The 22694-nt window shown below is 49.4% G+C and overlaps 1 protein-coding gene across 6 annotated transcripts in view; it reads left to right on the top strand.

Annotated features, from left to right (window-relative positions):
- The window catches only part of PROM1 (prominin 1), a 142492-nt gene that overhangs the window by 16018 nt on the left and 103780 nt on the right, over positions 1 to 22694 (top strand). For 4 of the 6 annotated variants that reach the window (XM_040237564.1, XM_040237560.1, XM_040237563.1 and 1 more), the window contains exon 3: positions 11389 to 11817. In XM_040237564.1, the coding sequence (XP_040093498.1) occupies positions 11604 to 11817 (214 nt within the window). In that variant the 5' untranslated portion in view covers positions 11389 to 11603. Of the gene's footprint in view, positions 1 to 5154; positions 5196 to 7155; positions 7196 to 11388; positions 11818 to 22694 lie in introns of those variants that run through there. The other 2 variants (XM_040237561.1, XM_040237562.1) reach the window with 2 other exon arrangements.

The following is a 22694-nucleotide window of genomic DNA, read 5'->3' as shown; positions in this document are numbered from 1 at the left end:
TTCAGTTGCACTAAATCAAAAGGTATTCACCTCACACCCATCAGAGTGCTACTGCTGTTGCTAAGTCGCTTCAGGTGTGTCCGACTCTGTGTGACCCCATAGACGGCAGCCCACCAGGCTCCCCCGTCCCTGGGATTCTCCAGGCAAGAACACTGGAGTGGGTTGCCATTGCCTTCTCTGATGCATGAAAGTGAAAAGTGAAAATGAAGTTGCTCAGTCGTGTCCGACTCCCAGCGACCCCATGGACTACAGCCCACCAGGCTCCTCCGTCCATGGGATTTTCCAGGCAAGAGTACTGGAGTGGGGTGCCATTGCCTTCTCCGCACACCCATCAGAGTGGCCATCATCAAAAAGTCTACAAATAATAAATGTTGGAGAGGGTGTGGAAAAAAGGGAACCCTCCTACACTGTTGCTGGGAATATAAAGCCACTAAAGAATATGGAGGTTCCTTAAAAAGGTAAAGGTAAAGATATGATCCACTCCTGAGAACATATCTGGAAAAAACTGAAAATGCTCATTTGAAAGGGTAGGTGCACCCCAGTGTTCATAGCAGCAGTTATTTACCATGGAAGACATGGAAACAAGCCAAGTGCCCGTCAACAGATGACTGCTTTAAGAAAACGTTATATATATATATTTATATATATATGTCTCCCATATGTGTGTGTATATATAACTCCCAGATATATATATCTCCCATATGTGTGTGTATATATATATATCCCATATATTATTCAGTGATAAAAAAGAATGAAATATTGCCATTTGCAGCAACATGGATGGACTCAGAGATATTACACACAGAGAAATAAGTCAGGCAGAGAAAGACAAATACTATATGATCTCACTAATATGTGGAATCTAAAAATTAATACAAATGAATCTATATACAAAACAGAAAGAGACTCACATAGAAAACAAACTTATGGTTACCAAAGAGGAGCGGGTGAGGAGGGACAAATTAGGAATATGAGATTAGCAGGTACAAACTACTATACATAAAATAGATAAGCAACAAGGATTTACTACATAGCACAGGGAATTATATCCAATATCTTGTAACAACCTATAATGGAATATAATCGGCAGAAAATAAAAAAAAATGAAACTGTGCTGTACACCTGTAACTAATGCAATATTGTAATCCAGCTAGGTGAAAGTGAAAGTGAAGTCGCTCAGTCGAGTCCGACTCTTCGCAACCCCGTGGACTGTAGGCCACCAGGCTCCTCTGTCCATGGGATTCTCCAGGCAAGAATACTGGAGTGGGTTGCCATTTCCTTTTCCAGGGGAATCTTCCCAACCCAGGGACTGAACCTGGGTCTCCCGCATTGCAGGCAGACGCTTTAACCTCTGAGCTACCAGGGAAGCCCAATCCAGCTAGACTTCTATTTAAAAAAGAAAATAAATTCAGTTGTGCTGAATGGTGAGACTTTTGGATTAGAACTCTAAGTCAAATTGAACAGAACAAATCATTAGTTCCTGTTGCTGTCTGCCTAAGGCTGCTCAGAACACATCTTAATATTGTTCTATTTTTACTATTTATTCATTCATTTATTAAACGCCTGTGATGGTCCAGGTAGAGTAGGTGTTGAGGGGTATGAAATGGATAAAAACAGTTGAAGCGTTCAGTGTCTCCAGGAAGACCAGTGGCTGACCCTTTCAGTCCACACTACGCTATCTGTTGGGGGAGTGCAGGCCAAGAAGGTTTCATGTTGTCTTGATGAAGGTGAAAGAAGAGTATTTTACTCTTCTTTAAGAATCTATATTAAATCTATTTGATAGAATAGATCTATTCTACTTAGGAATCTATTATTAATCTATGTTTAAGCTGGCTTAAAACTCAACATTCAAAAAACAAAGATTGTGGCATACAGCCCCATCACTTCATGGCAAACAGATGGGGAAACAATAGGAACAGTGACCGACTTTTATTTTCTTGGGCTCCAAAATCACTGCAAATGGTGACTAGAACCATGAAATTAAAAGATGCTTGCTCCTTGGAAGAAAAGCTATGACAAATCTAGACAGTGTATTAAAAAGCAGAGACATCACTTTGCCGACAAAGGTCCATATAGTCACAGCTATGGTGTTTCCAGTAGTCATGTATGGATGTGAGAGTTGGACCATAAAGAAAGCTGAGTGCTGAAGAATTGATGCTTTTGAACTGTGGTGTTGGAGAAGACTCTTGAGAGTCCCTTGGACTGCAAGGAGATCAAACTAGTCAATCCTAAAGGAAATCAGTCCTGAATATTCATTGGAAGGACTGATGCTGAAGCTGAAGCTCCAATACTTTGGCCTGATGTGAAGAGCTGACTCACTGGAAAAGACCCTGATGCTGGGAGGGATTGAAGGCAAGAGGAGAAGGGGATGACAGAGGATGAGATGGTTGGATGGCATCACTGACTCAATGGCCATAAGTTTGAGCAAATTTAGGGAGATAGTGAAGGACAGCCTGGCGTGCTGCAGTCCATGGGGTCACAAAGAGTTGGTGGACATGACTGAGCAGCTGAACAGTACCACCACTATCTGTTGGGAGAGTACAAGCACAGAGGGTTTCCTGTTATCGTTTGGGGTGTTTTTGGTGTTTTAGGATAATCATGGGCTCTGGAGGCCACTCTGGGTTCAAATTCAGTGCTTCACTTACTAGCTCTGTGACCTTGGGCAAATTACTGAAACTTTTTTAGGCTTATCTTTAAGACGGAGATAATAGATTGCTGTTGTTATTGGTAAGACTACATGAAATAATGCACGTAAAGCTCTCAGCCTACTGCTTCATTCGTAATAAACATTTTTTAAGTTTTAGCTATTACCATTATTGACTTTCCTGGTGGCTCAGTGGTTAAGAATCTGCCTGCAATGCGGGTGACTCAGACTTGATCCCTGCATCGGGAAGACCCCTGGAGAAGGGAATGGCTACCCACTTGAGTATTTTTGCCTGGGAAATCTCATGGACAAAGGAGCCTGATGGACTACAGTCCATGGCGTTGCAGAGTCAGACATTACCTATTACTATCATTGTTATTAGGAGTAAAAAGAGCCTCCTGAGGCATAATTATTTTTACTTTGTAGATGAGGAAACAGGCTCAATGAGATGAAGCAGCCAAAGTCACAGGGATAAAAAGGAACAGGGTCCAAATTCGAGGCAGGAGAGCTGGCTGCTCCTGGGAGGGGAGAGCTCACCTCTGGGCCCCACTCAGAGAGGGCTGTCTTTGAGCGGAAGTGTGGGGGTCTCTGGAGGTGCTCCAGCAGAGACCTGGAGCAGCTGATTAGATGTGTCAGGGTACACCTAACCTCTCCATGCCTATAGTACAGGTTTCAGAATTTTCCTGAGCTAGGAAATATCCTAGAAATATGCACAGTCAAGCTCAGTTTAAACTTTCAATTTTCTTGCATTCAAAAAAAAATTATTTACTTGGTGCCCTGGGTCTTGGATTTTTAACCTTTGCTGTGGCATGCAGGATCTTATTTGCAGCCTGGGAACTCTTAGTTGTGGGTTGTGGGATGTAGTCCTCTGACCAGGGATTGAACCTGGCCCTTGCATTTGGAGGGTGGAGTCTTAGCTACTAAACCACCAGGGAAGCCCCAAGATCAGTTTAAAAGTGAAAGTGAAAGTCACTCAGTCTGTCTGACTTTTTGCAACCCCATGGACTACATAGCCCATGAAATTCTCCTGGCCAGAATTCCCTTCTCCATGGGAATCTTCCCAACCCAGGCATCCAGCCCAGGTCTCCTGCATTTCAGGCGGATTCTTTACCAGATGAGCCACCAGGGAAGCTCTTTTTTTTTTCCGACTTAAAGTTGTCAAACAAATAATGCTCTTTTGAGCACCTGTTTTCTGCTAGATTCTGGGGTAAGTGAAAGAACTATTAAGTCAACCTTCCTGTCCATCATTCAATTGTCGGTCTGTCCATCTTTCCATGCATTCATCAATCCATCCATATCACAAATATGAAACACCTACTGTGTGCCTGACACTGTCCGGAAGGTGCTTTTTTTCTTCCATAAGTCTTATTTTTCCTACCAGGGAGTAGGAAGTAGTGAGTGAGGAGTGAGGTGAACCTCCGGTGAGCACAGCTGGAAGGGGGTGAGGGTGGTTGCTCTTGGTGGGAGCTTCGCACCCCTCAGCCAGTGGGGATGGCAGGTGTGTGTGTGTGTGTGTGTGTGTGTATGTGTGTGAGTCACTCAGCTGTGTCTGACTCTTTGCGACCTCACAGACTGTAGCCCGCCAGGCTTCTCTGTCCATGGAATTCTCCAGGCAAGAATACTGGAGTAGATTGCCAATTCCCTTCTCCAGAGGATGGCAGGTAACTCCCAGCAAATGAAAGCTCCGTGTGTTTGGACTTATAGCGGCTGCCCGTGTGTGTATATGGGAGCAAGGGTGGCTCTTTGTGGGTGTTCTAGCTCCAGCCACTAGCATTGCGGTTGGTACACGCTAAGGAACCAAAGGATTTGAATTTGGTTTTACTTGGGTAAATTTAAAAAAAAAAAAAAAGTCTTGGAATCTGGCAATAAAAGCGTCTAAGGCGGCAGAGGGAGTCAACCGAGGCAGGTCTGAGTTGAAACCAGAGAGATAAGACGTTTTCAGAAGTGCAGCGGTGTTCAAACACTCTCAGCCTGCCTCGAGGAGGAGTGGGTGCTGGGAGGAGGGCGTGCGCGCCGGAGCCCGGCTCTCGCCGGCGGGAAATGGCAGCACCTGGGTCTCCAGGGGTGCCCCGGGGCATGTGGGCAAAGCTGCTCAGCCGGTCCAACCGAGAGCGCGCGTGCCGGACCCTCAGCCGGTCCCCACCGGGGCCCCGGGCCGCGTGCTCGGCCCTCCCGCCGCGGGTGCGTACGTTTCAGGAAGCGGCGCGTTCCGGGGGCCGCATCCTCAAGTCCCCGCCCGTGAGCGCCGGTGCGGGGGCGGGGGGCGGTCTGCAACAGGTCCCCGCGGTACCCCCCGTCCCGGGCGTCGCTAGCGCGCCTCCAAGGCCGGCGCCTTCCAGACCCGCCCTGTCCCGGGGTCTGTCTGGCAGGCGCGCGGGGCTGCGGGGCCGCCTCTCCGGAAGCCAGCCCGGTGGTCCCCGAAGCCGACTCATAAATCATTTATGAGCCGGGGCGGGGTGAGCCGGATGGGGGCGTAGTGGGGGCGAGGAAAGAGCCGGGGGCGGGTGGGCGGAGGCGGCTAGACCTGAAGGAGAGCTGGACCCAGCGCGCGGTGAGTAGCCCCTTCGGAGCCCAGAAGGTGTCTGCGGCCCCGACCGGGGGGCTAAGCGCCCCCTCCCAGAAAGCCGGGGGGCGGCAAATTGGGGGGAAGGGTACGCTCTGCGACCCCTTTCCCAACCCCCGGCGCTCTCTCCCCGGCCCGCGGCAGGTGATGCCAGCCCAGAGAGCGGCAGGGGAACCCGAGGGGCTGCAGGACGAGGTGGACCCCGCGGGAGTTCGGGGCAGGGCGCAGACGCGCGCCAACTTTGCGGGCTGCGTGCTGGGTCTTTCCACGCAGCGGAGAGGAGCCGGCAGCTGTTGGGTGCGAGCCGGAGATGGAGGCGCGAGCGCGACTCGGACTCCGAGGCCACCGGCTTGCTCTGTGAGAGGAGGGCGGACCAGGGAGGCGGGTCTGGGGCTTGGGAACTGGTGGTCGGTGAGGGGAGTCCCTGGGGGAGGGGGAAGTTAGTGGAGCGAGGGGTGTGGGGGCACTGACTTTCCCCGGCTGGATAGGGAGAGGGGTCCCCTTCCTCTGATTTGCTGAAAGGAGTACGGAGGGCTACCGACTAGCACACGTGGGGGTTCTGGGGGTGCCGTGGGCAGCCTTGTCGCCGTGCCCACGTGCGAGCGCAGTCACCCCTGGCTTGAAGCATCCCTCGATCCACTCTGGGCGCGCAGCGCAGGGACCTTCAGCGATTGCCAGACGGAGAACGGGGTGTTGGAGGCGCACCTCGGCCGGCAAAGCGCCGGAGAGGACAACAAAGGGAAGCGTGGACCGAGGAAGAGCTTCGCGGTGCCGGGAGTCGGGGGCCCGAGGTCAGTTTCTCCAAGTTCTCGCCGAGAGCGGCGGCGGATCGGATCGCGGGAGCCTGGGGCGTACGTCTCTCACCGGCGACCCCAGTCCACGCCAACCTGCGCCAGTGGTGGCCAAGTTACTCAGCACCCCCCGGTTCCCCCGGGTGGCGAAGGATTCCTGGAGTCTCCCGGCTTCGCGCGCCCGCTGGGCCGGCCGCGCATCCTTTGTCCAGCAGGCCTGGAGAGGCTCCTGGCGCCGGGGGCGCGCGGGCAGGAGGGGGCCCCGGGACGGCGGAGGGTGGCCGGGAAAGGCGGGGGCGAGCGGCGCTGCCAGTTCGGAGTAGCAACAGGTTGTGCGCTGTAGCCCGCGGCAGCTGCTGAAACTCACTCCTGCCCCGGGGCGTGGAGGAAGGTTTTCCCAGGTTCCGGAGACAGGCGGCTGAGCTTCGTTAATTACAGCAGGTGTGTGATTGGGGTCCTGGAACGTCCCCTCCCCCACCCCAACAGAGACCCCCCCCCCACCGCCCCGCCCCCGGAGACTAAACTGCTGGCTGTTCCTGGGTTGCCTGAGCCGGATGACCGTTTTCGAAAGACTTGAATGTAGGCAACTTCCTATTATTCAACGTGTGTGAACTTAGGACTTTGGATCTTCTCCCTCTTTTGTGAGTTTGCTCTGTCAGTGGCGGCCGCGGCGGAGCGGAGGCTGCTGCTCTTGGCAGGGGTGGCCCAGACCCTCTGTTGACTGCCAGCTGTGTGTGCGGCCAGGTCCTGTACCTGTATCCCATCGCCAGCTCCCCCCACGCCATTCAAAACCCCATTTTACATCAGCAATGAGAACCGCTCGGGGACTGTAAACAACTGCTGTCGCTCGGGTCATCAGTGAGACTAGAGACTTCCTCCTCTTATAAGCCAGGGCCCTCTGTTCCCTGCTGCAGTGCCTTTTAATTTAGTTTTCTTAATGTATACCATTTTAAAAATGAACTTCCTTATGAGTTCCCGGCTTCCCTGATAGCTCAGCTGGTAAAGAATCTGCCTGCAGTGCAGGAGACCCCGGATTGATTCCTGGATCAGGAAAATCCACTGGAGAAGGGATAAGCTACCCACTCTGGTATTCTTTCTTGGGCTTCCCTTGTGGTTCAGCTCATAAAGAATCCACCAGCAATGTGGGAATCCTGGGTTTGATCCCTGGGTTGGGAAGATCCCCTGGAGAAGGGACAGGTGACCCACTCTAGTATTCTGGGCTGGAGAATTCCATGGACTGCATAGTCCATGGGGTCGAAAAGAGTGGGACACAACGGAGTGACTTTCACTTTGACTTTATGAGTTCCATGCTGGACTATTCCTGTGTTTCTAGTGTGGTGAAGCAAAGTGCATCAAAGGACAGGTAGAAAATAACAAAGCAAATATTGTTTTCTTGGGACCATTTACAGTATGAAGGAAGTCAGTTTGTAGGGATCAAGAGTTCACATTGAGATTAGTTCAAGGTCAGGATGCATTGTTACAAATGACCGAAAGCAATTCTGCATAATTCTGCAGAAAAGAGACTGGATACTGGGTGGCTTAGTGATGGGACCGAAAGGATGGCTAGCCAAGCTTGGGATCCCAGAGGAGTGGACGTGGGGCTTGCAGCAGGATTCCTGATGGTTGTACGGCCATGGCTGCCATGAGGCTCTGACTGTGGCTGCTCGCACGTTGCCATCATTGAAGCAGAAACTGCCTCTGCCGCCCTGTGTCTCATGCACAAGCCCAGAAGTGAGCCTCTGATTGGCTGAGCCTGGGCTCAGTTTGGGTACCTCAGTAGCTTCCCAGGTAGCTGGGGTGGGTTGCCATTTCTTTCTCCAGGGGATCTTCCTGACCCAAGGATTGAACCCAGGTCTCCTGCACTGCAGGCAGACTCTTTACCATCTGAGCCACCAGGGTCTCTTTCCCAGGTGGCACCAGTGATCAATGCAGGAGACGCAAGAGATGTAGGCTAGATCCCTAGGTCGGAAAGATCCCCTGGAGGAGGGCATGGCAACACACTCTAGTATTCTTGCCTGGAAAACCCCTTGGACAGAGGAGTCTGGCAGACTACAGTCTATGGGGTCCCAAAGAGTCAGACAGGACTTAGTGACTTAGCATGCACACATCCTTACTGAGTGCCTACTATGTGCTAGGCTCCAAGGGCACCAAGATGGGGAAGTCAGGGGCCCCACAAAGCTACTGGGCTTGGTCAGCTCAGTGCAATCAAAGAAAGATATTTGGGGAGGTTTTGCTTCACGTCTGTTGTTCTGCAGTTGTGTTTGGGAGGATGGAGGTGTCTTTGGAAAGCAGCATGGATTAGTCAGGAACAGTGTTGGTTCTCAAGCCTTCATTGTCTAAGCATCAGTCACCAAGGGAGGGTGCTAAAAATGCAGATTAATGGGCCACATGTCCAGAAATGCAGTCTGATAATCTCATTTGAAACAAAGACCCAATCGGCTCTTGAATCTGGAGCCATCCTGGGGTTTGTGCGGGCAGTTCCCTGATGGCTGTCAGTGGTTCTTGCTACCTAGTGTGCCAAAGTACCCAGACCTTGAAAGCACAGCAATTAGAACTGAGACAAAAACTTCTTCATTGTCACCTTGACTTTTATCTGTAGTCTAGTGTTTTATAAGTAATGAGGTTTCGAAATGTTCTTAGAAGTGGCTCCAGAAGTTAAGAGGGACCTCCACTCGGGAGCAGGACGCCTGCGCCGCTCGGGTGCTGCCCTGACCCAGTGGACGCCCCATCTTCGCCTTTCCTGAGGGATCTCTCCAGCCCGCTCTTCGCTGAGGATGGCTGGAGTCTGTTTATTCACAGCTCTCCCGTGGGCCTTCTGCCGTCTCCCCTCGCTGTGTTTTCTCCCTGTCCCCAGCGGAACCTTGGTGGCGTTACCGGGAAGTCAGCCTTTCTTAGCGGCTGAGCCTTTAATCCTTCCAGCTGCTGTGCGCCTGCGTGTCCTCTAGCAGAAAACAAGACGCGTGTGCAGTGTGTGCACGTCCACCTGTGGAGTGTATGCACCTGGGGTGTTTCGTGTGTTTTGTGTATATGTGAGTTGTGTGTCAGTGTGCGTGCCCGAGTCGTGTGTGTGATTTGTGTTTGTGTGCATGTCTGCCTGTGGAGTGTGTTCCGTGTGTGTTGTGTCTGTGTGAGTTGTGTGTCAGTGTGCGTGCCTGGGTTGTGTGTGTGGTGTGCGTGCATGTCCGCCTGCCTGCCCGCAGGAGCGTGGTCCTACCTGAATAACCACACGGCCCTCTGCTGTATCTTCCTCCTGCCCCGTTCAGCCCTGCAGAGGTGCAGACAGGCTTGGCAGAGGCTGACTTGCTGTGTCTCCTTCTTATCTGTTCTCTCTGGGAGAGATTTGGAGACGGAGCAGGGCGCTGATTCATGGTAGAAACCGTGAAAGGCTCGAGCGCTTCCGAGCCCGAGCACAGGTTGTTGGCAGGGATCGTCCTTTAGAAACACTGACCAGGGTCCCGGTGTGTCTGCGTCTGTGGGTGAGGTGGACCCGGAAGCTTGGGGTCCATGAGGGTGGCACTGGGCACTGCTGGGGAGCTGGACAGCCCGTGGTTTGATAAGAGGAGAGTCGAGGGTCCTTCCATTGGCGGGTCTGTGTGGACGGGACTGGAGTGGGACGGATGAGGCGGTACTAAGGGGGCCCGATGTGAATGAGTGTCTTCACTCCGAGGGCTTATTACCTCCTGCCTCTGGTCTGGGGCTTTCTTTGACTTGGTGGAATATAGATAGGGGGTCCTCTGGCCTCTTGCACAAATGTGCCCATTTCTTGGTGGTCTCTCTCCTTCATCTTGTGTGTGTTTCTGCAGAAAGTGAAAGAAAGTGAAGTTGCTCAGTCGTGTCCGACTCTTTGCGACCCCATGGACTGTAGCCCACCAGGCTTCTCCATCCATGGAATTTTCTAGGCAAGAGTACTGGAATGGGTTGCCATTTCCTTCTCCAGGGGATCTTCCTGACCCAGGGATCAAACCTGGGTCTCCTGCATTGCGGGCAGATGCTTTACCGTCTGAGCCACCAGGGAATCCCTATGTGTTTCTGGAGAACCTCATCCTTATTTTGAAAGTGAGTGAGTGTAATATATAAAATAAAGTCAGGGTGTTCCTGCCCCCAGAGGGGAAAGGACAGGCAGCGCGTTGGCTGCCCTAGGAAGTTCTCTTTCGAGTCCCCTCGCCCAGTGCCTTGGCACGAGCCAAGCCCTTGGTCTGGATTGTGTGGTTGCCTGTTCCGCTGCTCACACTGAGCCCTGCCTGTGCGCCCGCCTTGTGCTCAGCTCTGGGGAGAGAAACTCCAGGAGCGCGGACGGGGCCCACGCCGCCCCCACGGGACGCTGGGTTGGGAGCTGATTTCAGTTCTCGATCTTTCTCCCCGTCCCCAGGGGAGGGCGGGGGTCTCCCCCTGCTCAGCCTCTCATTGCCTGGATCCCGAGTTGCCCAGGGGGTGACTTGAGACGGGACTCCCATCAGGGTGACCTGGTGAGAGTGTTAGAAAGACAGAAACCAGCGTCACCTGGCCTTAAGGAGTTTGGTCCCTGCCCCTGAGGCCACGCTCTTCCAGCTTGGGTTGAGGGGAGTGAGGAGATAAAGTTAGATCAGTGAGTGTACTCGTGAGATGAAAGATGGAGTGAAACGCGCTTCCAGGAAGGGGGCTGTTGCTGTTTGCTGTTTAGTTGCCTGACTGTTTGTGACCCCACGGACTGTAGCCCGCCAGGCTCCTCTGTCCCTGGGATTTCCTGGCAAGAATACTGGAGTGGGTTGCCATTTCCTCCTCCAGGGATCTTCCCCACCCCTGTCTCTTTCACTGAAAGCGGATTCTTTACCATGGAGCCAGATCACCGTGCACATTGGTAAAATAAAAGACAAAGTAAGACATATCTGGGGAGTTGGGGAGAACAGCCCAAAACTGGAGGAAAAATGAGCACCTTCTTTATTGCTGGGGGGCTCTGCCTCTCTGAGACGGACAGCTCTGCAGGGAGGGTGTCTCGGAGTTGGGAGAGTCCCGGCTTGGGCCATGAAAGGCATCTCCTGGGTGTGAGTTCTGGCCCACTGTTAGTCAGCTGTGGCCTCCGGCAAGTCACTGAGATTCTCTGAGTCAGTTTCCTCATCTGTAAAATGGGATAATGCCTTAAGTGAGTTCCTACCTGTGGGCATGTAGAACGTTTTCAGATGCATTAAGCATCTAAGACCGCACAGTCTGCCTGGTGTTCCTGGGTCTGGCTCCTGGCGGGGAACCTTCTAGCTTTCCTGCCCCCGTGCTTAGAGCAGGCTGTGTGTTTCTTTCCCAGCAGAGGATTAGGCTGAGCCCTTGCTCTAAAGCCTGGCAGCCTCTCTACTAGGCGAGCTGCGGGTGTGGGCAGGCTGCAGGCATTAGTGACCCCCGGTCCCTTCTTTCTCTGCCAGGGATGCTGCTTTGATGGACTGAGTCCCCCTCCCCTGCCTGCCAGAGAACGTTCTCTGCTGCCCTTTGCTGCCTGCCAGCCCGGCCTGGAAACTGAGGACGCCGCAGGCTCAACCCTCAAGACACTTCTGCACAGGAACGCGCTCCCGCCGTCCCCAAGGCTTCCAGACACAGGCGGCCTCCAGCACCACCTCATGTTCGGGGCATCTTGCTAGCCATGGCCCTCCTCCTTGGCTTCCTCCTGCTGCTGGGACTCTGTGAGGACACCATGTCAGAGGAGCCGTCGTCATCCCGTCCTGATGGTTTGGAATTCCATTTGCCTCCAACCTCCTATCAGACCAGCGACTCTTACGATCCTGGTCCTGCTGGCTTCTTCTTTCAGGTCGTGCGCCTCTTTGTCCATATTGTGCAGCCCAATGCTTTCCCTGAAGGTAAGTCCTGAGGGTGGGAAAAGGTAGAATTTGTCTCCAAATACCACTCTCGGGCACACACGCATTAGTGTTGTTAATGACAGGATGATCGGAGGAGGATATGTTCTGTGTGGTCAAGTATGAGATTCTGAGTGAGTGAACTGCACAAGAACAGAAAGCATTTAGATGAAAGTTAAGAAAATCAAGTGAAATAGGTTGTCAGGAACGTGATGATAAGAAAATGAAGCTGAACTGTGTTGCCATGGTGTTCTTCCAATTCTTTATCCTCCGTCCCCGCCTTTTTTGTTTGTGTTGGTTAGAGAGCTGAATTATCCTCAAGTTCCTACCAAAGGTAAAAGGTAGGGTAAAAATGCGAATTCCCCGCCATCGAATGAGAAGTTAATCATGAACGCCCATGCACACTGAAAGTTACAAATTTAACTGTCCTCCACCTACCATGATATTCGGTTTTGACACTGCTTCGGGCTAGGTCAGGTGAACCAAACCGTTACCTGGGTAACGTGTTTGCTTCACTTCTAAGGGTCTGAGTCTGAGGGCGGGAGGGAGCTTTGCTGGCCTCGTGCAGTCGCTCTGGGTATGTGCTACTGTCTGGCCTTAGCACTGGGGCCAATCTGTCCCGGGAAATCTTTGGGGTATGTGTTTTCAGGAATGGGATTATGAAAATGTAAGTGGTCTGTGGGAAGTGTGTGCTATCAGGATTTGGCAGCTTAAATTTTTTTTGATTTAATGTTAGATCTAGCTTAGGCTTATTCTTTTAACTATGAAGATTTGCATACTGTCATTGATTATTAAGTGTTATAAAATTAGTGGTAGTCTTGATCTTCATCCTGAGATGGTCAGCCATTGTTCATAAGAAGATTATCTGTGAGAGAGAGAGAGGAGAGAGAATGTATTTAGCGAACTTTAGCACCTGTTTATATTATGGGTAGTTTATATATTTTCTTAATATACATTTACATAGAATTTTTTACATGTATTTGTCTCAGATTAAGCAGTTGAAACAGTCTGAAGTGTAGTTCTCAACTTTTTTGTTATTTTAAATTTCGAATCAGTGGAGTAAATCACTCTGAGCCCTTCTGTTGTAGAAGAGAGTCCTGGGGAAGCGCTGGTTACGATTTATGTCACTGCCTAAAAGACTCAACCTGAAAGTCTGAAGGGCAAAAGTGGAAGACACACTGAGTTTATTTATTCATATTGAACACAGGTTCATGCTTCTCAATAGATATCTCTTCTTTTATCTTTAGACTTGATGTAAATGTAATTGAATAAATACATGGTTGACCAAAAAGTTTGTTGGAGTTTTTATGCAACATCTTATGCAAAAACCCAAACAAACTTTTTGACCAGTAAATATTTGGTGGTTCAGTGGTAAAGAATGGACCTGAAAGTGCAGGAGGCCCAGGTTCGATTCCTGGGTTGAGAAGATCCCCTGGAGAGGGAAATGGCAACCACTCCAGTATTCTTGCCTGGAGAATCCCATGGACAGAGGAGCCTGGTGGGCTGTAGTCCAGGAGGGTCACAGAGAGCTGGACATGACCGAGCATGCGTGTAAGCAAGCACAGATGCCTACTAGTGATTTTAGTCCTGGCTTCTTTTTCATGTAGAAAACCGAGAATTCAGTTGTTTGATATGAATTTGCAATGACTTCTTTAAAAAGATTGTGAAGCCTCCTTGTGTCATTCTAAGGCAGATCACGTAATCAGTTAATCCTGTAATCTCTTTCCATATGTTTATTTTTCTCCCTCTGAATTTCATAGGAAGACTTCCTCACACTTATTTCACTAGGGAAAACAGTATTTTTGAAGGTCTTCATTCGAATGATCAGGTTAAACGGTGTCTTACTTCCAGTGCCTTCAAGGGTTTTCACCTCCAACAACATGATTAGTGTGGAATTTAATCCTAATGTAATCTTAGGGTGTTAGCCGTCCTTGTCCCTTAACCTTCATCAATACTTACTACTTTGGAGAAAGAAGTTCCCAGAAGTAGATCAGAGCAGACCACAACTGCCCCTTTCAAAAAGCTTGTCAGGCTGCTTGGAGAATATAATACTGAACTTAGCAGCTGAGGCTTGCAAGTGTTGGCTTTCTTCCACCACTTCCTTACTTATACCCTTCCACTCAGTTACTAACTTAAATCGTAGCTTCAAAGTGCTCATTAGGTGCTTTGCAATATAAAGGTCACTAGGGCACAATCATGGCTTTCTGGGTTTTTTTCCCCTTTTTCACATGACTTAAAAAAAAAAATTGAAGTATAGTTGATTTACAGTGTGTGTTAGTTTCAGGCGTTCATCACACTGATTCAGTTTTGTGTGTGTGTGTGTAGTGTATTTATATACCTATTCTTTTCCGATTCTTTCCCCTAGTTCCCTGTGCTATAAGTAGGTCTTTGTTGGTTATCTGTTTCATATACAGTGATGTGAATATGCCAGTCACATCCTCCCAATTTATCCCTCCTTGCCATGCCCCTAAGTAACCATCGGTTTGTTTCCTGTGTCTGTGGGTCTATTTCTGTTTGTAAATAAGTTCATTTGTGTTGTTTTGTTTTAGACTCTACATGTCAATGGTATCATATGATATTTGTCTATCTCTGTCTTACTTCACTTAGTGTGATAATCTCCAGGTCCGTCCATGTTGCTGCAAGTGGCCTTATTGCACCCTTTTTTATGGCCGAGTAATATTCCACTGTATATACGCACCACATCTTCCGTATCCATTCATCTGCTGATTATTCCATTGTATGTATACACCGCATCTTCGGTATCCATTCATCTTCTGATGAACATTTAGCTTGCTTTCCTGTCTTGTCTGTTGTGAATAGTGTTGTGGTGATCTTGGGGCCAGTGTATTTCATGAGCCCCAGAATGAAGGCCGATGTCTTCATAATATAAGATGCAGAGAGAGAGAGGTGGATTTTTATGTATTAATTAACTTAATACATTAATCAAAACAGGTAACTTGAGGATAAGTCATCTGTGGAGTAACATCTTCACAGAGGGTCATATCCCACAGGTCTGTTCTTTCATGTGAGGGAGTAGAAGTGTTTTGGGGGCACAGTCCCAGTGCAGGGGCAGAAGACGAAGGGAGGGCCCTGGAACCCAGCTCCCTCTTCTTGTGCCATAGGACCTGGGGAGTTTTCCAGGTTTATATCCTGTGTCCAACCAAAATGGAATACCCAGTTTTAGATTTGGAACTCTCTAAAGAGAAGCACAGAATGTGGTCCACTGGAGAAGGGAATGGCAAACCACTTCAGTATTCTTGCCTTGAGAACCCCATGGACGGTAACTCCCCAGGTCAGTAGGTGCCCGATATGCTACTGGAGATCAGTGGAGAAATAACTCTAGAAAGAATGAAGGGATGGAGCCAAAGCAAAAACAATACCCAGTTGTGGATATGACTGGTGATAGAAGCAAGGTCTGATGCTGTAAAGAGCAATATTGCATAGGAACCTGGAATGTCAGGTCCATGAATCAAGGCAAATTGGAAGTGGTCAAACAAGAGATGGCAAGAGTGAACGTCGACATTCTAGGAATCAGCAAACTAAAATGGACTGGAATGGGTGAATTTAACTCAGATGACCATTACATCTACTACTGTGGGCAGGAATCCCTTAGAAGGAATGGAGTACCATCATGGTCAACAAAAGAGTCTGAAATGCAGTACTTGGATGCAATCTCAAAAACGACAGAATGATCTCTGTTCGTTTCCAAGGCAAACCATTCAATATCATGGTAATCCAAGTCTATGCCCCAACCAGTAATGCTGAAGAACTTGAATTTGAACGGTTCTATGAAGACCTACAAGACCTTTTAGGACTAACACCGAAAAAAGATGTCCTTTTCATTATAGGGGGCTGGAATCCAAAAGTAGGAAGTCAAGAAACACCTGGAGCAACAGGCAGATTTAGCCTTGGAATATGGAATGAAGCAGGGCAAAGACTAATAGAGTTTTGCCAAGAGAATGCACTGGTCATAGAAAACACCCTCTTCCAACAACACAAGAGAACACTCTACACATGGACATCACCAGATGGTCAACACCAAAATCAGATTGATTATATTCTTTGCATCCAAAGATGGAGAAGCTCCATACAGTCAGCAAAAACAAGACCAGGAGCTGACTGTGGCTCAGATCATGAGCTCCTTATTGCCAAATTCAGACTGAAATTGAGGAAAGTAGGGAAAACCGCTAGACCATTCAGGTATGACCTAAATCAAATCCCTTATGATTATTCAGCGGAAGTCAGAAATAGATTTAAGGGACTAGATCTGATAGACAGAGTGCCTGATGAACTATGGAATGAGGTTCGTGACATTGTACAGGAGACAGGGATCAAGACCATCCCCATGGAAAAGAAATGCAAAAAACAAAATGGCTGTCTGGGGTGGCCTTATAAATAGCTGTGAAAAGAAGAGAGGCAAAAAGCAAAGGAGAAAAGGAAAGATATAAGCATCTGAATGCAGAGTTCCAAAGAATAGCAAGAAGAGATAAGAAAGCCTTCTTCAGCGATCAATACAAAGAAATAGAGGAAAACAACAAAATGGGAAAGACTAGAGATCTCTTCAAGAAAATTAGAAATACCAAGGGAACATTTCATGCAAAGATGGGCTCGATAAAGGACAGAAATGGTATGGACCTAACAGAAGCAGAAGATATTAAGAGGTGGCAAGAATACACAGAAGAACTGTACAAAAAAGATCTTCACAACCCAGATAATCGCGATGGTGTGATCACTCACCTAGACCCAGACATCCTGGAACGTGAAGTCAAGTGGGCCTTAGAAAGCATCACTATGAACAAAGCTAGTGGAGTTGATAGAGTTCCACTGGAGCTATTTCAAATCCTCAAAGATGATGCTGTGAAAGTGCTGCACTCAATATGCCAGCAGATTTGGAAAACTCAGCAGTGGCCACAGGACTGGAAAACGTCAGCTTGCATTCCAATCCCTAAGAAAGGCAATGCCAAAGAATGCTCAAACTATCGCACAGTTGCACTCATCTCACATGCTAGTAAAGTAATGCTCAAAATTCTCCAAGCCAGGCTTCAGCAATACATGAACCGTGAACTTCCAGATGTTCAAGCTGGTTTTCGAAAAGGCAGAGGAACCAGACATCAAATTGCCAACATCCGCTGGATCATCAAAAAGGCAAGAGAGTTCCAGAAAAACATCTATTTCTGCTTTATTGACTATGCCAAAGCCTTTGACTATGTGGATCACAATAAACTGGAAAATTCTGAAAGAGATGGGCATACCAGACCACCTGACCTGCCTCTTGAGAAATCTATATGCAGGTCAGGAAGCAACAGTTAGAACTGGACACGGAACAACAGACTGGTTCCAAATAGGAAAAGGAGTACGTCAAGGCTGTATATTGTCACCTTGCTTATTTAACTTCTATGCAGAGTACATCATGAGAAATGCTGGACTGGAAGAAACACAAGCTGGAATCAAGATTGCCGAGAGAAATATAAATCACCTCAGATATGCAGATGACACCACCCTTATGGCAGAAAGTGAAGAGGAACTCAAAAGCCTCTTGATGAAAGTGAAAGAGGAGAGTGAAAAAGTTGGCTTAAAGCTCAACATTCAGAAAACGAAGATCATGGCATCTGGTCCCATCACTTCATGGGAAATAGATGGGGAAACAGTGGAAAAAGTGTCAGACTTTAATTTTTTGGGCTCCAAGATCACTGCAGATGGTGACTACAGCCATGGAATTAAAAGACGCTTACTCCTTGGAAGGAAAGTTATGACCAACTTAGATAGCATATTTAAAAGCAGAGACATTCCTTTGCCAACAAAGGTCTGTCTAGTCAAGGCTATGGTTTTTCCAGTGGTCATGTATGGATGTGAGAGTTGGACTGTGAAGAAAGCAGCTGTTGCTGCTGCTGCTAAGTTGCTTCAGTCGTGTCCGACTCTGTGCGACCCCATAGATGGCAGCCCACCAGGCTCCCTCGTCCCTGGGATTCTCCAGGCAAGAACACTGGAGTGGGTTGCCATTTCCTTCTCCAATGCATGAAAGTGAAAAGTGAAAGTGAAGTCGCTCAGTCATGTCTGACTCTTAGCGACCCCATGGACTGCAGCCTACCAGGCTCCTCTGCCCAAGGGATTTTCCAGGCAAGAGTACTGGAGTGGGGTGCCATGAAGAAAGCTGAGCGCCAAAGAATTGATGCTTTTGAACTGTGGTGTTGGAAAAGACTCTTGAGAGTCCCTTGGACTGCAAGGAGATCCAACCAGTCCATTCTAAAGGAGACCAGTCCTGGGTGTCCATTGGAAGGACTGATGCTGAGGCTGAAACTCCAATAGTTTGGCTACCTCATGCAAAGAGCGGACTCATTGGAAAAGATCCTTATGCTGGGAGGGATTGGGGGCAGGAGGAAAAGGGGATGACAGAGGATGAGATCTCTGAATGGCAACACTGACTCGATGGGAGTGAGTTTGGGTGAACTCCGGGAGTTTGTGATAGACAGGGAGGCCTGGCGTGCTGCGATTCACGGGGTTGCAAAGAGTTGGACACGACTGAGTGACTGAACTGAAGTGAGAGAGAAGCACATTATTATGCCAACAAAGGTCCATATACTCAAGGCTTTGGTTTTTCCAGTAGTTGTGTATGGATGTGAGAGTTGTACCATAAAGGAGGCTGAGCACCAAACAATTGATGCTTTCAATATATGGTGTTGGAGAAGACTTTTGAGAGTCACTTAGACTGCAAGGAGGTCAAAGCAGTCAGTCCTAGAGAAAATCAACCCTGTGTCTTCATTGGAAGGACTGATGCTGAAGCTGAAACTCCAATACTTTGGCCACCTGATGGGAAGAACCGACTCATTGGAAAAGAACCTGATGCTGGGAAAGACTGAAGGCAGGAGGAGAAGGGGACGATAGAGGAAGAGATGGTTGGATGGCATCACCAACTCAATGGATATGAGTTTGAGCAAACTCCAGAAGATGGTGGAGGACTGGAAAACTTGGCATACTGCAGTCCATGGGGTCGCAAGGAGTTGGATACGACTGAGCGACTAAACAACAGCAAAGAGAAGCACAGGCTGTATCCTGGTAAATACAAGATGGAGAGTTCCTATTCAGGTGGGGCTTGAGACACAGGCCTGTTCCTGCATAGAAGGGTTTAGCTTAGATAAGGCCAGGAAGACAGGCTGGTAAACATACAGCTCGGCAGAATGTGCTCTAGAACTTGGTCTGGGGATTTCATTAACTCTGCCCTGATCTGAAGCTGCAGGAGAGATGTAGTGTCCTGGGCTTGGCTCACTAAGAAGCGAGTGATGACTTACATTAGGGAGGAACTGTTAGTCTGTTTATTAACCTAGAAAGGGTGTTGATGGCAGAATGTGTATATGGTGGGTGGGGGGCTGGGGAGATGGGGAAAGAACGTGCCAGGCAGAGAAAATATCGTGTCCAGAGAGTGGAGGAGACAGCGGTTCATGGTGGACCATGAGGTGTGCATTCATGGGGTAAGTCAGCCACGGTAGGGGAGCTAGAGCTGGAGGACCCTGACTGGCAGCCCGGGGAGCTCTGTAGGGGGCAGGAAGCTAAGGCAGCATAAGCAAAGGTTGCGTTCACTTGGCAAGTGTTGTTGAAAGCTGAGCCTTCTGTGGTGCACTTGCTGAGTGATGTGAACCAGCCTCGAAGTGCACTTGGGTTTTGGGAAGAGAATCTGACTGCAGCTGGTAGGGTAGCTCACAGGGAGAGTGAGGGTCCTGCCTTGGTCTAGAGGGTGATAATGATAAACTAACATGAGAAGGTGATGGGGCAAACTGAGGCAGGTTTCATTTACGTCCAGAGGATTTGGTTTAAGTCCTAGGTCTTGCCTGTTGCCTGTCGGGCTAACAATTTTCAGAGCCTCTGTTCTCATAAATGTAGTGTGACTCTCTGTCTTTTGTCTGTGAGACTTAAATGAGAAGATGCATGTAAAGCCTATGTTTAAAGCCATGCCTGAGAGGCACAGAGAAAACCCTCCATCAGTCCATCATGGTGTTACTTAGGGCTTCTCAGGTGGCTCAGACGGTCGAGAATCCGCCCACGAGTGGAGACCAGGTTCAGTCCCTGGGTGGGGAAGACCTCTTGGAGAAGGGAATGGCAGCTCACCCTAGCATTCTTGCCTCTTGGAGAAGTCCATGGACAGAGGAGCCTGGCAGGCTACAGTCCACGGGGCTGCAAAGAGTGGGACATGACTCAGCAACTAACACGTTTACTTTCGTATTGTTATTTTCGAGGAAGCATTGACCAGACTTGTTGCCAGAATTATTGCTGGGAAGAATACAGGGAAAAAAAGGTGTCTCCAGGAGGGGTCTTTAAAATGTCCTTGCTGCTGTTCCCTTGGGAACGTTCTGTGTGGAGATGCCTTGTGAGAAGCAGTTCCATACTTTTGAAGTTGGTCGAGCTGTGTCTCCCCAGCAAGCCCCACAGCAGCAGAGCTGGGCTAGAAGCCAGGACTTGGATGCAGCACTGGCTTACTAAGTAGTCTCCACTCCCACAAAGGGTCTGCATCTCACGGATGCTTGTTTTTCTCTGTCCCCCCCCACCTATCCCCAGGGTCTGCTGTAAGGCATATTGTGCACCATGTTAGCTTGCTTGAATCTCCCACCAACTTTGAGAGGTGGATGGTGATCTTATTTCTATTTCTTACAGCCCCTTTTACAGATGGGAAAACTAAGTCAGGGTGAGATTACAGGATCAAAGCACACAGCTAGCCAGTGGCAGGTTGAGAACCCCGTCTCCAGGACTAGTTATTTCTGCTGTATTCTGCAGCTTACATGGTGGGTTATTTCTTTCCGTTTTGTTTGGCCGAGCTATGCTGCACCCAGGATCTTAGTTCACCAACCAGGGATTGAACCCATGCCCTGTGCGCTGGACGCGCAGAGTTATAGCCACTGTAAACCAGAGAAGTCCCTCCCTTTTATTTTAACAATAGTGCTTTTAAACTGATTGTGAGTCGCTATGAAAAGTTGTGACTTTTGCCCCCTGGCGGCGGGCACTGCAGGAGATTATCTGGTGTGGACAGTGAGCAGTGCCTTTTCTAGTTTCACGTGCCCGTGATGAACTTGGCAGAAACCATGACCCACGTCAGAGCCTTTCTAATGGAGCAAACCAAAAACCCTCCTCTGCTTTTATTTTCATAGAAATTTCCTAAAATTATTCTCTACTCTGTTTTGGTACGTTTTAAAATTAGATTTGAGGATGGTTGACTTATTTCTAGGCCTTTCCTTGGTGGTGCTCGTGGTAAAGAACCCACCTGCCAATGCAGGAGAGATAAGAGACTCGGGTTCGATCTCTGGGTCAGGAAGATCCCCTGGAGCAGGGCATGGCAACCCACTCCAGTGTTCTTGCCTGGAGAATCCCCGTGGACAGAGGAGCCTGGCAGGCTACAGTCGGGCAAAGAGTCGGACACGACTGAGCGACTGGGCACACACGCACGCACCACCAACTTCCGGCAGCGTTTTAGGCTCATCCGATTTGCTCCCGCCAGTGGTGTGGGGTGGAGCTGCGTAAGTGGGGGGAGTGGAGTAGAGGGAGGAGCTGAGCTTGGTGGCCGAGGACTTCGGTGCCCTCACACTGAGCGCCGTGAGTCTGTCTGTTGGAGGCGACAAAAACCTATTTGCAAAGGCGGTCCAAAAAGGGATTTATCAACAATAGCATCCTACTGCATAACTCAGGGGACTGTGTTCAGTATCTCGTAATAAACCAAGATGGAAAAGAATATGAAAAAGAATATATATATATGTCTTTATATCTGTGTATCCGAATCACTTTGCTGTACACCAGAAACAAACAGCATTGCAGATCTGTGGTAAATACTTTAGTTAAAATGTTTTCTTCAGAGGGAGTTTAGTCATCGGAACTCTGGGTTACTTCGTGACACTTGAGGGGCTGGGGAGGGTTTCAGTCAGCAGGGACTCTGCCCGCCCCCTTCCTCGGCTCCTCCCTGCCCGTGGCCTCTTCCTTCCTTCTCCTCCTTCTCATCCTCATCTCTGGGTTCTCCCATGCCCGCAGTCCTCATGGTGGCTCTCTAGGCTGCCACCCTCATCGGTTTCAGGCCAGCTTCCTAGAGAATCGCTGGACAGTCTCTCTTTCTGTCTCTTTTTAAGTCTCAATCCCAGTGCTGCCTGGGGTCAGTCGCCAACCACAGGCCCATGAGGGTACCCGTGCCCACAGTCGCACTGCACGTGGGCCTGGCTCTGAGATCCATTACGGCCCCGAGGCATCACAGGAAGGGAAGCTGGTTTTCAGGAAAGGAGTGGTCGGGCAGATGGCCCAATAGGTGTGTCTGTCGACGTCCACGTAGAATCAGGGTGCTGTATTATATCCAGCACCTGCGAGTTCCCCCTTTATCAGACAGAGCCAGCATTGTCTCCTTCAAATCATGTGGATGCGTGTTGGCAATGCGCCTGGCCATAACTAAGGTCGTGGAGGGAAACGACATGAATCGATCCTCTCTCCCCGGTGTCACTCACTGTGCTGGGCCGTCTACCATCTCTTTGCGTCCTAACCGTGACAACAGCCAACAGCCATGATGGGCCTGCTTCTGGGGATTTGAACAGCTCAGCAACTCTGTGAGCTGGGGACTATTAACCTCATTTATTCAGAAGAGGAAGCTGAGGACCCGAGAGCCAGCTAGCTGACCAGGGTCTCACAACAAGCCAGTGGCAGAGCCAGGGCGGCTGGGCTCATAGTTGCCGCTTGTGTTTTGCTAATAAGGAAAGGGAGACCCAGGGAGGGAGATTAAAGGACTGCTCCAAGGTCACACACGCCAATGGCTCAGAGACCACGCCAGGGTCTGACCCAGGGCACTGTGAGCGCGCGTCTCCTCCATGGGCTTCCTGGAAAGAGGCGAGTCTGGAGAGTGTGAGTAACGGGCACTCCACTGA

Source organism: Oryx dammah, unplaced genomic scaffold, assembly GCF_014754425.2.
Source record: "Oryx dammah isolate SB20612 unplaced genomic scaffold, SCBI_Odam_1.1 HiC_scaffold_3, whole genome shotgun sequence".
Classification (NCBI taxonomy): Eukaryota; Metazoa; Chordata; class Mammalia; order Artiodactyla; family Bovidae; genus Oryx; species Oryx dammah.
The sequence above is the reverse complement of the archived record's forward strand: the minus strand, read 5'-3'. Positions and strand labels throughout refer to the sequence as shown.